The sequence below is a fragment of the Ostrea edulis genome, chromosome 8 (genome assembly GCF_947568905.1).
Source record: "Ostrea edulis chromosome 8, xbOstEdul1.1, whole genome shotgun sequence".
NCBI classification, from domain to species: Eukaryota; Metazoa; Mollusca; class Bivalvia; order Ostreida; family Ostreidae; genus Ostrea; species Ostrea edulis.
In genome coordinates this window covers 47,117,558-47,135,470 of record NC_079171.1, presented here as the reverse complement: position 1 = coordinate 47,135,470, position 17,913 = coordinate 47,117,558, and the positions used below count along the sequence as shown (strand labels likewise).

General features: G+C 34.7%; 1 protein-coding gene across 4 annotated transcripts in view; it reads right to left on the bottom strand.

Annotated features, from left to right (window-relative positions):
• The window catches only part of LOC130046635 (platelet endothelial aggregation receptor 1-like), a 41,489-nt gene extending 25,968 nt beyond the window's left edge, over positions 1-15,521 (bottom strand). For all 4 annotated transcript variants that reach the window (XM_056146248.1, XM_056146249.1, XM_056146250.1 and 1 more), the window contains exons 1-3: positions 15,431-15,521; positions 10,826-10,901; positions 3,769-4,005 (exon numbers count right to left, since the gene is read on the bottom strand). In XM_056146248.1, the coding sequence (XP_056002223.1) occupies positions 3,769-4,005; positions 10,826-10,880 (292 nt within the window). In that variant the 5' untranslated portion in view covers positions 10,881-10,901; positions 15,431-15,521. The remainder of the gene's footprint in view (positions 1-3,768; positions 4,006-10,825; positions 10,902-15,430) is intronic.
• Between the last annotated feature and the right edge of the window lie 2,392 nt (positions 15,522-17,913).

Here is a 17,913-nt window from a genome sequence, read left to right as displayed (position 1 = left end):
TGTCTTAGCACAGATACAAGGTTCTGATGAAAAGGTCAGGACGGACATCGTCTCCCGCGGAACACAATTACGGTATTACCGAGCGTGAATGTATGGCACGTGTGTTCGGTGTAAAACAGTTAGATTGCTACTTACGTCAGTCAAAATTTGAGGCAATAGTTGATCATTCTGCATTGAAATGGTTATTTAGCATTAAGCAACCTCGTGGTCGATTAGCTAGGTGGATTGCTCTGTTGCAATCGTACGCAATGGAAATAACATATAGAGAAGGTAAATTGCATTCAAATGCTGACGCTCTAAGTAAAGGAACATATACTGATAAAGCAAGGAACGATGACGAAACTACACGAACGGTTCGAATCACTGCAATTACAGACAAGCAAGCCGAAGTACATAATAAGAGCTGTGAAATCTTAGTCAGACATTGGACACTGGTCTTTCGTTACGGGATGTAATCAAACATCAACAGCCTGACCCCAAGATACAGCCTCTTTATAATTACATCAGTAAAGGTTCATTGCCGAAAGATAAGGCGCGTGAAATACTCTCAAAAGAAGACCAATATTTTATACAAAGAAGCGCTTTATCTTGTTACATCACAGAAGAGGGTAACCGTAGATGACCTCCCACTCCAGTTGGTTATTCCTCAAATATTGATTTCAAATGTTTTACGGGAAATGCATGATTCCCAATTAAAAGGGGACATCTGGGAATCGCCCGTACTGTGACAAAAATAAAACAAAACTATTTTTGGGAGGGAGTGCACAGGGAGATTGTGAATTGGCTTAATTCTTGTGAAGTAAGCACACAGCGAATGCGACCACACGTTCAAGTGCGTGTTCATTTAACACCTATGCCAATATATGAGCCTTTACATAGAATAAGTATATATATCCTGTGACCAATATCCACGTGCAAGGGCAACAACAATAAACATGTCCTAGTTTGCATTGATAATTTCACGAAAGATGTAGAATTGATACCTGTATCGGATATCAAGGCAACTGTAGTAGCACCTGAGTTTGTGAACCGAATTATATGCAGACATGGTGTGTCCAAGTACATGTACCTACACTCTGATAGAGGTACACAATATTTGTAAAACATTGTAAAAGAAGCATGCAAAATTCTTGGTGTAAAAATGACTCCGACAACTTCACTCCACCCTCAATGTAATGGACAATCCGAACGAATGATGTATGTTATATTGTAAACTTTATCAATATATCTGGGATATGAGAAACATAATGAGTGGGATCAGTTTATCCCAGTTGCGCAACATGTTTACAACCCAAGTCCGTGTTTAGACTCAGAGCTGACTCCATTTTTCTAACACATGAAAGGCATCCTAAATTCTTTGTAGATTTAGAACCTGAGATATCCGTTGACTATAGAGTGCATAGATCCACTTTTAGATAGACTTAAAAAGGCAAAGGATTTTGCCAAAGAAAAACTTTTTGAAAGAAAACAGCTAATGGTCAAAAAGTCAGACAAAAACGCTAATCATTCAAACTTTAGTATAGGTGATACAGTGTACTTGTACAAACCAGTAGTGACACCGGGACATTGGGCCAAATTATATCTGAAAAGTTTTCATCAGTTCATGTCAAATTGTGCAGTCTCTTAGATGGCAAGACAATAAAGAACATAATTCATATTAACAGATGAAAATGAGAGATATTTTACGAATTTAATAAAACCCCTCCATAAAATATAAATGCTATTGAACATTTTAGGGGATTGTGAAATCCCAGACCAACCTGACAATGGCATTCGATCAACTGAACATGACAATGTGTATGAAATTGAATGGGAAAGAACAATACAGAGGAAAGTGGGTGTTGTTTGACAGCAAACGTAACGGTTGAGTTGATTTCAATTATTTAACACCAGAGTGTCAGAATTATGTGAAAAAGACTAAAATCCCGTTGTTAAAACGGAAACGTTTAATAATAATTTGTAGTATCTACTCCATGTGCCCCAAGTTTAGTTAAGATCTTTAAATGTCTTCTTTATTTTTTATTGTGAAGAATTGGGAATTTTAACTTCATCGTGTATACCAAATTCTCGGAAAATATATGTATTTTTTTTACAAGGAGACATGACATCCAGTTTTACGTTTACATATTTTGAATTATGAAGTCTTTTTCTGTATTCACCCCCGACTTTTAGATATATCGATGACGTTTTGTCTATTAACAATGATAGCTTTCATTCATATGTCGATTTGATATATCCATGTGAGCTGGAAATAAAGGACACCACAGAGTCGTCCACTTCTGCTTCATACTTAGATATTTTATTGAAAGTAGACATTAACGGCAAACTAACAACTCAACTGTATGACAAACGGGATGATTTCAGCTTTTCCATCGTCAACTTCCCACATTTATGTAGCAATATTCCATTATCACCTGCATATGGTGTTTATATATCTCAACTGATTCGATATGCAAGAGCTTGTTCTGGGTATAGTCAGTTTTTAAATCGAGGTAAGCTACTGAGAAACAAGTTGATGGTACAGGGGTTTCAACAGTCTCGATTGAAGTCAGCATTTCGCAAATTCTATGGTCGTTATAACGATCTAGTTCGTTAATACAACCTCGCATTGGGTCAAATGCTGTCTGACGTGTTTCATACCGATTGTTAAGCCGTTCTTGGCACACTGATTTTGACTGCGGATAACTCCGTTTACCTGATCAGGATATGGGGCTCACGGCGGGTGTGACCGGTCAACAGGGGATGCTTACTCCTCCTAGGCACCTGATCCCACCTCTGGTGTGTCCAGGGGTCCGTGTTTGCCCAATTATCTATTTTGTATTGCTTGTAGGAAATATGAGATTGATCACTGTTCGTTATCTTCACCTTGCACATATATATATATATATATATATATATATATATATATATATATATATATATATATAAATTTAAACATTAAAACACTTTTCGAAAGAATAATAAAAAACATTAAAAAAAGGTTAATTAAAAATTGTAAAAATATTTGTTTTTTTTATTATTCTGACAGATACTTTGGATATATATATATATATATATATATATATATATATATATATATATATGTGTGTGTGTGTGTGTGTGTGTGTGTGTGTGTGTGTGTGTGTGTGTGTGTGTGTGTGTGTACATTGATGATCAGATGGATTTCAATAACATAATATCATTCATTTCTATACAGACTGTTTTCGTAAGGGGATAGTTACCCCTCACACGTCAGGGGAAAATGACACCTAATGAAAAACACCTACATGACGGAGTACATGTTACACAGAAACATACTGGATAGTTGCTAAGCATGATTACACACATGATTGAGTAAATTGAAATTTACTGGAATAACGGCAAGTGCTGACAAGCTCTGAACGCTTATTCAATGAAGATTTTTCGGGATGACATATTATAAAGAATTTCTCTAGAATACATAGGTTGCACTTTTTTGAAATGTTTGAGTATGGTGATGTTTTTCCTAAAATTTCCCACATGATTCTATAGTCAATATTTTTATATTTCAATGTCCATATGAATTTGCTGAGCTCGATGGTATATATATATATCAAAATTGTGGTTTTGGTGATGTACCAATTAGAAAAGTAAAATTGTAAAGCCCGGAATACATTTGAAGACAATGCGTCCCAGTGTTATTCAATTTTGTGTCTTTTGTGTAAAGGATAATATATGATTTGTTTGATTTTTTATATGAATATTCCCAGTTTTAGTCATTCAAAATTAATTCTTGAATAGTACACGTACTTGGAAGATTGTCCGTCCTGTAGTAGATGTCAATGTGACTGATGCTGACCACACTCTCCAGATCCACTCTCCACGTCGCTGTTGTTTTACTCGGGCCTGAAATGGTACAATGGGTTCCTCCTGCTGAGCGGTCAGTATCCATTCCGTCCACAGCCTTCGCTGCTCCCCATTCCACATCATAGGGTTTATCAGGCCAGTTATGTTCCTGCCATGCTGGTTTCCGTAATGCTAAATTCTCTACATTTAAAAAAAAACAAGAAGCTTTACATCGGCGGATGCTCTAAATCTATGAGCAGGACAAGTTTTGAGAAGCGTAAAAACTAAAAATAGTATTTGCTAAAGTAACTTCTCGAGAACAGAAAAGTATTACGAAGAAATACTTCATTTAAAAGCGAGCGACTGTTACAACACAATGACTCGGGGAGGCTTGGAAAATTGAGAGGAGTTTCGAACACATGTGGAGATGAACGATCTAAATGAAACGAATCCTTTATTTTAGTGCTGATGGACTTAGAAGTTATAATTGAACTGGATGTAAATGAAAGCCCTTGCAAACGCTGGACTTCATAATTAAATGATGTTGCATCTTTTTATGTGTGTTTGAATTATTTCGCACATGAATTGAATGAATAATATCCTTACTTCAAATAAATTTAAGAAATTCTTTTGAATAATTAACGTCTTCCGTAACAACGGAAGACCTTCTACTGATTGTGCTGGTTAAGATTATTCTTATTATTCTTTTTTTGTTCCTAGACGCTAACTTTGAAGCTTCATATCTCGCTCATTTTAGCATGGATTTTGCTCAAATTTTCAGGGTTTATAAACTTTACAGAACAATTTTAAAATCATTTACTACATTTAAGAAACTCCCTTCTGTTCACGAGTTATTCCCCTTTGAATGAAATTTTAGGGACTTTGGTTTCCAGACTAAGGCTCAGAGACTGTATAAGCTTGAGCAGAAAATGCATTGAAAATAAAAAGTAGGAGCATTGTAATTGTGATCATCGTTTTTTTGTTTTTTGATTACATCGTTCGAAATGGTGGTTGACAAGGTTAAAAAATTAGGACGCCTAAAGGAGCAAAAAATTACATATATTTTCCTTTGTATCTTTTAAACTAAAAATATTTTGTTAAGACGTGTAGAGCAAAAGTTGTGCAAAATGTTAAGAGCTTTCTTTTAATATCCCTCAAAAGGGGCTAGTCCCTTCAATTAGTGATCTGAAGATCTTCAAAGTTTTCGCTTTATAACTAAAAAACGGTAAATATTTCGATATGGCTTTCGCTGGAAAAGTTGTTATTTAACATCTTATTGATCTCATTAACATAATATTTTGCTCGAGTGTTGTGTTATACATGAGTACAAAGCTTGACCCTCAAACAGGTAACCGTATCATTAGGTAGGTGAAGGGGGGAAAATATACGTATAACTTAAATAAACTTGCTTTAATTGATAAATCTGACTTCATGAAATATTCTTTTAAAATAAGGTTTTAACGTGATCTATGGTTCCTTTAAAAATCATCTATCGACAGCGTTCTTTTTTTTATTATTTAGTAGCTTTAATATAAACAATCGTTCCAAAGAAAAATAGAGAAAAAGGTTATCTCTTCTACGTTTGTTATTAAAACAACGGTATATTTAATTGAAGAAACAAACCTTCAAGCATAGAATAACTCAGTCATTAACTACACGCATCTTACATACACCGCGGGCTTTGTTTTTGTTTACAATTACGTAACCGACTCGAGGAACCATCGCGTGTGAACCAGGGCATGTGCACAACGTAGCCATTGTCGTCCTAAATATAACACAGAATGTTATGTTTTTGATCATAATGGATTTTTCGAATAATTCAGTCTTTCCGGGAATGTATATACTTGTTTATACGTCCCTAGTCTTGCGTTTTATTTGTTTTAAATTCAAAACTCTAGAGCATTGAGTCAGGCATCAATTTTAAATTCTGCAATTTAATATACAGTTCGTTTCTCAATCATGTCTAATTGAATATGTGTTTAATATAAGAGATTCATCGCTGCTGGACTAGTGATCTGTGATTTCACACTACCTTAACTGAACACACAAGCTTTACTCAAATTTTTCCTTGTGAAAAAGAAATTGGATACATTTTACAAACATAACGAGTTATTACTGAATATGTTTTGAAATCAATAGTTTATAATCATGATTAAATCAAATTTAAACATGCGTATAGAATATTCCGAAACCCATGGCCGACCAGTCTCATTTCAAATGATTTGTTGTTTTATTGTTTAAAAACAATGACTTTGATTAAACACTGATTCAGAACTCCTGGTCCAAATTATGTAACTTCGGCACTTGCCCCTGGCGTGGAATTCATACGCGACTTTTGTCCGCACTGTGTACATAATATACTTACATGTATTTACGCAGATAGATATTAAAGTTTAATAAAATATTCAAGATTTGAGAGCATTTTATTTGATTTGTATGTATAAATAATTCAAACTCACTGAATTATTCTCTTCAGTCTGAATATTATTCTATCATAATTTTGTTGTATGATAAAATATTGGTAACAGCTATAAACCTTTATTGTATGTAATGAGCCATTTTTATGTCACGCAGCTCCGACGGAAGCTTTGCAACGAGCTTTGCTCTAGTTTAGTTATGCTATTGTTATTGATGTCATATACAGTAAATAAAACTTGATTATTAAGAAGTCACTTGGAGCTCCAAATTAAATGTTTTTCATATAACATAACTGATTTCTCTTCAAAAATTGAAAAATATTGATTTTACGAATGTAATTGTAATCATAAACTTTACTAGGATATTGGGGGTACCTGTAAAGTGCGACATGAAACGAAATCTACTGAAACGAAACGGAATCCACCGAAACGAAACGAAATATAATGAAAAGAAACAGATTGTATAACAAAACCCTTTTAATTATGATCAATTAAAATGGTGCTTTAGGCCCCTGTAAAAGTTACCACATTTAAATAAAATTCGCCTCCCCTTTGATGTACTGTAGGCTTTCGGCTTGACTGATACAGAGTTTTAAAATTTGGAAAGGGGGGAGGGGTGAGTAAGCACAAAGTACATATCTGAAGTAACTGAATGGCTACTTAATTCATGTATACATATGAAATGTTGTTTGAAAATAAAACCAATGGATAAGATCCACCATCTGATCCATATTCAAATGCTAAGTGATGAAGATTCGATTTTCTTTCGAATTTGATATGAAGTCTAAGACATCAAGATCATAATAGTAGAAGTAGTTACATGTATTGTGTGTTGGGATGTACGAGCCCAGAATTTCTAATTTCTATTAGGGGGTGATATAGTGTAGAACACTACTATTATTTTTACAGAAAAAAATACCGGTTCCTGCGAGTATACATATACATGAACATAGATCATGTACATTATAGATCAATGGGATACCGGTAAGTATTTTTTTTAAAACATGGATAAATTAGTGTTCTGTGGTAATGATGCACGTAGATAAGCTTCCTGAAACATAAAAAAAAATATAAAAAGAGACAACATAAATCGGAGAGAAATATTTATTCATGTTTCGAATTTCCTCCAGGTGCCTATAAAAGATGAACGGGTGGGGATCGATACTCAACACCCACCCATCCCACGGAGATATCTCCTCCAAAATGTGTGGATCTCTCGTCAATTCCCATCCCTGTTTCGACTTATATTATCGTTGCACGCTTTTTGCAAGCTTTAGGTATATTAGTATACATTTTATTATATTATACCAGTAGAAGACCAATCTCTAAAGCTTATAAAAATCGTGAAACGATTATATAAATCGAAATTGCATGGGATAGACAAGGAATCCATACATCTCGGAGAAATTATCGCCGCAAAAAAAATCAATATGAAGGGGGGGGGTTGTTATTGGTAGTAGTGTCGATAATTCAGGTTCCTGTGAATATTTTGGTCAAACACTAAAATGTGTGGTTTCTTCCCAGTTACTTTTCACATCCCCTCTCTCTTTTTGAAATTACTGGTCGGCTACTGGTCTGGTTAAACACATGATAATCAATATACCGGTAATTACATTATAATTTTTAAGGTGCTTGAGTTCACCCCCCCCCCCCGCTCACCCCACCCCAACCCCGAATTAGCTACATAAGTTGAGTTATAAGTATGTTTGTTGAACATCTATTTAATATATATCAACAATGTCTTGCATACCCCATAAGTCCAAAATAAGCCCTTTTTATAAATACCGGGTATTAAGGGTATTCATTAAAACGGCTTATTTTGAGTTATTTTTGGACTTCAGGGGTATGGAAGACATTGTGACATGCATTAGAGAGATTTTCAACAAATATAAACTCATGTACACTATTCGGGTGGGAGTCCTGAACCCATGCACCTGTGTCATTTTGAACTCAAACATTTTCAGTTATTTTCATTGAAAATAAATTCTATGAATATGATCATTGACGAAGAAAGAATGGTAGGCGGGTAAACCTATTAATCTACAATCAGAAACCATTGCCACGGGGTGTCATCAGTTAATATTCTTCATATAACCTTCAATTCCAGTTTCAGATAATTGAATGTGTACTATTAATTTTAACGAATGACATAGTTTCATCCTCATCATGTCAGTCTGTTACTGGTTAATAATATGTCATGATGGTGACGACATAACTTACATTTTAATATTATTTACATTTATCACATATTTACTCCTTTATCCAGTGGGTATCATTCATACGATAACTGATTCGTTTACCATGATAGGTATTCCTATTCTTATCCGAAAAGTAGTTCAAGGATGGACCAATCCAGCTGAAATGCAAACTCTACTTGTATTGCTCTGCGAGGAGGCCTTTAACTAAATATCAGGGAAACATTTGTATCCGTAACGAAAGAAAAAACCCGGGAAACTGTTTGACCCACTGGTAGTCCTAAATTAAGTCAAGAATGAACCAATCCAACATAAAGGCAAACTGAACTTGTATTCCACCAAGAGGAAGTGTGTGACTAAATGTCAGCGTCATATCTGTATTTGCAATGAAAAAGAAAACCAGGAAAACTGTTTGACTCATTTCTTTTTCAAAAAGTAGGTCAAGGATGGACCAATCCAGCTGAAATGCAAACTACACTTGCATTACTCTGAGAGGAAGCCTTTGACTAAATATCAGGGCAACATTTGTATCCGTAGTGGAAAAAAGCCTGGAGAACTGTTTGACCCATTGGTAGTACTAAAGTAAGTCTAGGATGGACCAATCCAGCTGAAAAGGAACCTGATCTTGTATTCCACCAAGAGGAAGCCTTTGACTAAATATCAGGGCAATATCTGTATGCGAAATAAAAAAGGCCGGGGAATTGTCCTGATTTAGCTCAAAAGTAGGTCAAGGATAGACCAATACAGCTGATATGAAAATTGAACTTTTAATCCTTCAAGAAGCTTGTGATTAAATTTCAGGGCAATATATTTACCCATAATGAAAAAAGGCAGGAAAACTGTTGGTCTACCTTTAGTCCTAATGTAGGTCACGGACGGATAAATCAATCTAGCAAAAATGCAAACTGAATTTGTATTTATTTAAAAGGAATCTTATGTGTAAATTTCAGGGCGATATCTGTATCCGTGACGACAACAAGTCCAAACAAACTGTTTGACCTGCTTCTAGCCCTAAAGTATGTCAAGGATGGACCAGTCCAGCTGAAATGTAAAACCATTCTTACAATTCTTGAGGGAGAAATTGTGATCAAATTTCAAAGTTGCACATACATCAGTTACGGAAAAAAAGTCCGGAAAACATGACCCCGAACGGACGGACAGCCAGCCGGACGGACGCATGGACAGCGTCATAACATAATACGTCCCGTCTAATGACGGGTGTATAAAAATGATGGGGTGAAACAGTTGTTAAATTTTTCAGGAATGAATTTAGATGTGAAGTATTAGTTACAATCTAGGGAACAGACTTTCCATTGTCATTATCTAGCCTACTTGCATGTATTGTCTCGAAAAAGTAAAACAGCCTGCATCTCATCGTTACATACACCCCCTGATCATATTTGTATCGGTATCATATATTCTCAATGATCAAGGCAATAAAAATGCAAAGAAAGAAAAACAAAAAAGGGACATTAATTCAAATTGTTTTTTTCTTGAAACTCAAAACGAAAACCGTTTTATTGACCCCCCCCCCCCCACCACTCTTCCACCTTGTCATAACTGATCATGTCTTACTGAGTAAAAATTTCCGAGTATTAGAAAACCCGAGAGTTCACATTGGGAGGCCAAAACACTAGATTTTCTATCATTATGCATCCCTTTATTTAGCGAATATCAACTTTCCAACTCTATGGAGCAAATGAACCCCGGATACGCCACGTTCAACTGCACACAAAACTATTCAATCACTTGTTTTTATTACAGATGTGAGAATCACAAGTCCATCTAACAATGAAAGCTCCACGACCCTCCATGTCACAGAAAACATAAATATTCTCGGAATAATGATACACAGTGGAAAATTCATTGTCAAAATCCACACATCCAGATTTAACCCCCCCCCCCCCCTCAATACCGCGTGTCATCTATGACACAGATTCAGACGACTGACATACCCATTATTTCAAAGTAAAACGCTCTAAATTATATTTTCTCAATTAGAATTGATCTTTTATGAATTAATCACTGTGACAGTCAATACATTTCCCAACGAACTATTTGTAGTGGAGTAATGTTAACTTTACGAATGTAGTTCGGTTGAGGTAAACAAAACAGGATATCTTGGAAATGCGAATTCAATGGTCTGCTGGCATGAAAAACGTTTGTGATAATAAATAATAAGAATATCCCATGGTCTGTAGTTGGATATGATCATTGTCCAACTCGTTGAGCTCTGGGATATAAAACACAAATCGTTGGATATATTCATACCCAACCACAAACCATGGTGAATCCTATGTACATGTACATGTATATCATATCTGGAAGGAAAATGTCTCTATGTCATTGATACGAAAGAGAGAGAGAGAGAGAGAGAGAGAGAGAGAGAGAGAGAGAGATTAATCTTACCATACGCTCTTATGCATGTCACAAGAAGCATATATTGACTGACGAAGAGAGTCATGCTAACATTTCTTCATCCAATCTACAAATAAAAGTGAATTTTCAAAATTTACTGCTATATTTATATATCTATGTTTGCCGTCATACTGTCCAAACATTTGCACAGTAGTCTACACCTTAACGTTCACACGGAGTCCAGCGATTTATGACTTGGACTCGAACTATATATATCTTTATTGATATAAAGATTTTTGATGCCACGTGGTCGTGTAGTTACACATGATGCACTTCAAACTTCAAAAGCTGTAATGTTTTAACAAACCAATTGTTGATTTTTCATGACTATAACGCATGGATAAAAGGATTATTTACTGTCAACAAGGACAGAAAAAGAAAACTTTTGTTTTAATTCTGAACTCTGATTAAAATGGTGGAATGCGTTTGAAAATAAATAGAAATAAATGTGAGTGAAATTAGCGACCACCAATCGATTTTTAAGATTATTATGTAAACTTTATCCGCAATATTTGTATATATATCATATATTTCCAAAGAATTACATTTCGGTAATTGTTTCGATATAAAAGAAAACATTTCTAATTTAAAAATTCCAACATAAGATTGCAAAATGTATGAATTTTCCATATGTCAGTGGTGATTTGTATCCACTGTTTAAGCTGTTCTGGTCATTTTGGTAACATGAATTTGACAGCTAATTCTTTCTTAAAACTGTTGACCTTCACAAATCCCCATATCATTCCTATCTGAGAATTAGGTGTTAAAACTATTTCTTTCCCAAACACACTTCCGCAATTTATAAAACAAATACTTACTGTCAGAACATAATGTGATAAATGTGTTTAAAAAACAGAAAGAAAATAAAAAAACACGTGCTGAAATCGCGGGTCTTGATACCATGTTGTGTATGATTTCACACGTGTTTGTTGCATATCTCGTTAAATATAATTATCCACAGGTGTGAATTACACTACATCTTTAAATATAATTATCCACGGGTGTGAATTACACTACATCTTTAAATATAATTATCCACGGGTGTGAATTACACTACATCTTTAAATATAATTATCCACGGGTGTGAAGTACACTACATGTTTAAATATAATTATTCACGGGTGTGAATTACACTACATCTTTAAATATAATTATTCACGGGTGTGAATTACACTACATCGTTAAATATAATTATCCACGGGTGAGAAGTACACTACATGTTTAAATATAATTATCCACGGGTGTGAAGTACACTACATCTTTTAGTTATAAGGTTGCTTTCTTTCTCTTGTATTTGATTATCCACGAATTTTAATCATAATACATGTTTAGCTATGAGAATGTGGACCCCCCCCCCCTCTAAGCACCCCCTTCAGTGTCATCTAAGTACTATCCTAATTCTGTCGCATCACCTATGTTGTAAACGTTTCATGTGTATTATTTATTTTGCACTTAATAGCAGATTTCGTATAAACATGTCCATTTGTACACAGATAGCACATCGAGATGCACCTCTACAGACAACGAGATGGACATCAGGAACAGATTTCTATACTGGTATCTTAGGTGCAAAGTGTCTGTATTATCAATACACACCAACCTCTTAAATCTCTTTTAACACTTTATTCCTATTCCGTACATTTTACAGATAGTCATCTTACAGTGGGTTAAATGTAAAACTCGGATATCTGCAATACCATTACAAGTGTAGCTTACACATTTCTGTCTATGACACTACCAGTCAAATAAACTGCACGTGATATTTGAAAGCTTAAATGTACGCAATGGTTAATTCACTTAAGGAGGGTCTTCAGGAAATGATGGAGTTTACAATGGCCGCACTTATCTTTATTGCCAAACCTGCACTTAGAAGGCCGTGTTGTGATATCAGGTACATCTACAAATTGTATGCTAATAGCACTTATCGGTGTCCTCCATGTCTGCAGCACTAATGTAAATAGTGCGTATATCAGCATTACATTTCATTTCTAGGGAGGATGTCTTTTTTAAGGGGGTTTTATATTCTAGGATGTTTCTTATTTGTAGGGGGTGCATAATACCTTAATTTTATGTCGATCTCTCTTCGGTTGTCATTTTGTGTTGTCATTTTGGACACATTTTCCATTGTCACTATATGCAGATTTCTTTTCTTCTTTTTTATTCTGTTGTCATTTTATACAGATTTTTATTTCATTTCTGTTGTCATTTTTACAGATTTTTATTTTATTCTTTTGTCGTTTTATACATATTTTTATTTCATTTCTGTTGCCATTTTATACAGATGTTTATGTTATTAGTGTTGTCAATTTAAACATATTTTTATTCTATTCCTATTGCTTTATTGTTCTCTTTACTTCCATGAATAAAATTTCTCTTCTTCAAAGTAATAGAAATAAAAATGAAATCTGTGAAAAGGAAGGTGCAGGTTAAAATACATAGGACTTGGCTTAAAAGGGGACGCACACTGCACTGTAAGATTTGTTTTAAATAAGTCTTTGCTTTAAATCTTGCAGACTTTTTTTTTATCTTGCAGAACTCAAACTAGGAAGTGTTCGTTAAAGTAGCTTGCATTTGGAGTGGTTTGGCAGTTTTACTATTCATTTTGTTTCCAAAGTAAACCCAGCCCTGATGAAATGTAATTCGAATGATCAACAAGATTGGTACACAGAAAATCACCATATATTTCATCAAATGAGATCGGGAAAGTGACGTGTATTTGTTCATAAATTTGAATCAATTCTGGGTAACAAACAATCTGCATTTAGTTTGCACTAAAAGCTCGTCCATAATCGTCCTAGATTGTCACCTATAAGGCTCGGGAAATACAACCGCTTGTTTTTCAATACCGTAGACGTGAATGTTTAATAGACCTCTAACAAAGATGAACTAGAGGGATGCATGTACTTTACGCATTTTGAACTCTGAATAATGTTACATATTTCTATAGTATATTATAGCATGATGTATATTTTGGTCTTAATTGCTTTCGGACTAAATCGATTCCTACTTGATATATATTTAATCTACAAGACATTCTTTCTGGTAACAATAAAACAGAAATAGTAATAAAATGTGCATCTTTATCCAGTAATAAAATGCACCGATTCTTCAGTACCACCTATGAAAGAACGTTTTCTCAAAAACGTTCTGAAAAATTCTAGCATGACATTTTGAGGGGGGGGGGGGGGGGTCGCACATGTACTTTCGTCGAGTGATACAGAATAAATTGTCAGTGTCCTTGATTGATTGAATGATTGTCGACCACGGCCGGCATAGGTACACTTGATTATGTCTGGCAGATAATTAACAGTTATAATGCATTTAATATAAAGAGTGGGTTTGCATTTTCTTTTCAAGTAGATCATTGAATCATTGAAATATACATATAAGATTGATTGATCGATTGATGTTTTCCGCCACACTCAACAAATTTTCAATTTTTATTGGTGGAAGAGAGAACCCAGATACGATGTACATGGGAGGAGACTTTCGGAACTTTCCGAAAGTCAACTGGGAAACTTTCTCAATAACCGGCGCGAGTGGGATTCAAACCCGCGCCGACAGATGTGAGAGGCCGTGTGATTTTGAGCGCGATGCTTCAACCACTCGACCACGGAGGCATGATAAGAAATACAAGTGTTGGAAATGTGAAATACAAAATAAGTGTGGTGTGAAGTGGATTTGAACCATGACAAAATATAACCACATCGTGTATACACTATCAGTGGTGCAGCTGACTGAGCGACTGTAGGCACAATACAAAAATGATAGGAACCAGGTTTTCAAATGCAATTCCCCTGAAACGAAAGGGGGTTGTTGATTGTAAAATTTAAGAATAGCTTACGGACTTAATGAAAAGATGAAGAGAACGAACAGTGACATATATCATATACAAAATTAAGAGTAGGGCAAACACGGACCCCTGGATACACCAAAGATGGGATAAGGTGCCTAGGAGGTGCAATAATCCCCTGTCGACTGATCATACCCGCCGTGAGCCCTATCTATCGATCTATAGTCAACTGCATATGGACAGCATGTGTCCCAATGACAAGTTGTATTGGTATACACTAACTGTATCAATTTCATACAAGAAACAATATTATTCAAAAGGTACAGACAGTAACTCTGTTAAGTACATATCGGTATGTAGCGATTATAATGAATGATAATATTGTTGTGTATTGACCCTGTCTAAGATGTGCATTAATGGTATATAAAACTTTATATCTGATTTTAATGATGATAATTAATGTTAATGAACATTTACTTGTATTACCATTCAATATTCATCTACTGGATAAACTTCCACGGGATATTGCAAAATGATCAAATCGTAGGTCTAGTTTAGTTTGATAGGCCATGGTGGGCAATTGTTTGTAAAGATTATATACGTGTACCTAGATGTGCGGGGAAATGTTTCCCTAAAATTCTCAACATCGATATTTACATAATTATTTCAAGGACTCAATTAAACTCCATGTACATACATATACTTTACAATCAACAATATTTCACAATGAAGGGAGTAAACCTGTATAAGGTCATAATTATACAACTTAATTGATTGTATTAATACCGAGGAAATGATCTTACCGTTCAGTAAACATAGACGGATACACAACGTTTTCACAACATCCAGGGTTTGGGCAACACCCACCGACAAGGAAGTTGAAATTTATTTGTGTTTACCCTACTGTTGTGTGAGGCACGTGGTTGAAGAAGATTGTGTTATCTATTTCCTAAGTCCCGACGCTGGATTTATGTACCAGTATCCAAATGAAGCGATATTTTCCGGAAGACAAGATTTGAAATGTTCTTTGGGGGAGGGGGGAGGGGGGGGTATACCCTATGTGCGACCAGGCTTCGAAGCCATAAAAATATAAGAATTCATTTCAAAATAATTTCATTCCAAATCTTTTTTTTTTACTTGTATCTCCTGAGACAGTTTTCGTGCATTTACAAAATATGCATTTCATATTTTTATATATTATGGGAAAAAAGATAAAAAAAATATATTTGAGAATTTTTACTATGCTCATTTTCTTGTTTTCAAACCTGGTGCATGTTGAATAATGTGCAGACAAAAGATTGGAATAATTTTTCTTTTTAAAACTTGCGGACGGATTAAACAGAGATGAGGGTTTTGAGCCCCTCCATCCATCTTATTAAATTTTGCTAATTATATATATTTTTTCAAAATCATATACAAGCTGACTTTGTCGAATGGCACAACAAGGGCGAGAAATGTAGGGGATGTGTTGTGTTTAAATCTCTCTAAGTTTTTGTTCAAATTGCAAATAAAATGAATATGTATACCTATTTTTTTTTTAATTTTACCAAGTTGAATATACAAAAAAGTGTATTTAAAACTCAAATTTCACGATTGACGTTTATTTATATAAACTAAGTCCCCCCCCCCAAAAAAAGAATAATTGTTACTGTCGATACATGTAGTTCTACGCGAATATATTTTAATTTGAGAAATTTTCAAAATGATCACACATACAATGAGTTTTGGTGAGTTGTCGCAGAAATAATTATTTCAATAAATTTTATTGTGAAAAATGCAATGTACATTAACTAATGTAAAATGCACATGGACACTGTTCAAAGGGGGAGGAGATGTAATGCACATTTATCTTGAGACTTGATTAACACCCCCTCCTCTCTCAAATATTTGACTAATCATTTGATCCTGACGTGTGAATATAACCATACATGCATTGTTTATTTTGAAGCGAACTCTAGAAAGTTATTTACATGAAATTTCCTCTGCTATGAATAAGATGAAATATTAAGATATGAACTCCAGCATGGCTATTATGCAAGTTGAAAGTGACGTGAGAGTCTATTAATGTAAGATCCATGTAGCGATAGTTTTTATTTTTACGTGATTTACGTACAATCTTTAGTAATATGGTGATCATTTACTCTTTTTGTCATCTGATACAAATTATTTCGTATGTCTTGAAATACGGACAGGTCGTTCTGATATTAAACACACCCCCCCTCTCTCTCTCTCTCTCTGTGTCTCTCTCTCTCTGCTGATCACACAGATACCCAGGAAGAATTAATTCGGTGACAGACGCACGGTTACATATAAATATTTTCAGACTCTTAAATGTCCTCTACAGTTTCAAGACAGCCAATTCAGCACTGAGTATTATCCTCTATGAAAACAACGTCTCTCTGCTCGCTACATGTAGCTCATGTCAGTGTTGTTGAAGAAATGCCGCATGTTTTTCTGAGGTCCTTGAATAATTGCTGGTAAAGACATGTGCAATTATATAATATCGGTCATCTGATCTAAAGGTTTTAGTGCAGTTCGTTTATTTAAAAAGAAGTAAATTTAATTTAAAATGTATACAGAAAATACAGGTATTTCTATAAAGAAAATGTGGGCATTTAATCATTTTCGTTTTTCTTTTGAAACACACAATTAAACACTTTACGATAACTGGAAAGTTTCAAACAAGAAATGATTTCTTCTCCATGAATGCACGAGGAAGTGAATTTGAAATACACGGACATTTAAGTTACTTCTGTAGATAAACATATCTTTAATGCACACACTGGTAAAAGCAATGTAAACACGTACAAGTTTAAGGAGGCACACTACATCTTCATAATAACTGACTTCCTTTCGAAACATGGATGGAAATAAAATATCAACAATATATGTATATTCCTTTTAAACCAAATTGCATAGCTGGGTAGCTCATTCCGTGAATGTGTCGATTAATGAAATGTAGAACGCGGGTTCCAAGTCAAGTAGGAATAGCTATAATTTTTTTTAACTTTCTACTAAAACTGCATTTTTACTGACTAAATTGAATTCGAAAGTTTTCAATTTCAAAGCATGATTGTACAATAGATGTCCTCCACTTTTCATCCATATCGACAATCTTTGATGTGTTATTACTCCCTAAAGCCAGTGTGTTTCATTTCCCAATTCTGTGATGTTTGTTCGCAGGCAATGTTGAGTCATGATGCAAATAAATAAAGTATATTGACATTCGTCCTCGACTACTTTAGATCAGAATCCAGATATCTTTAGCGTAACAAGAATTTGTAAT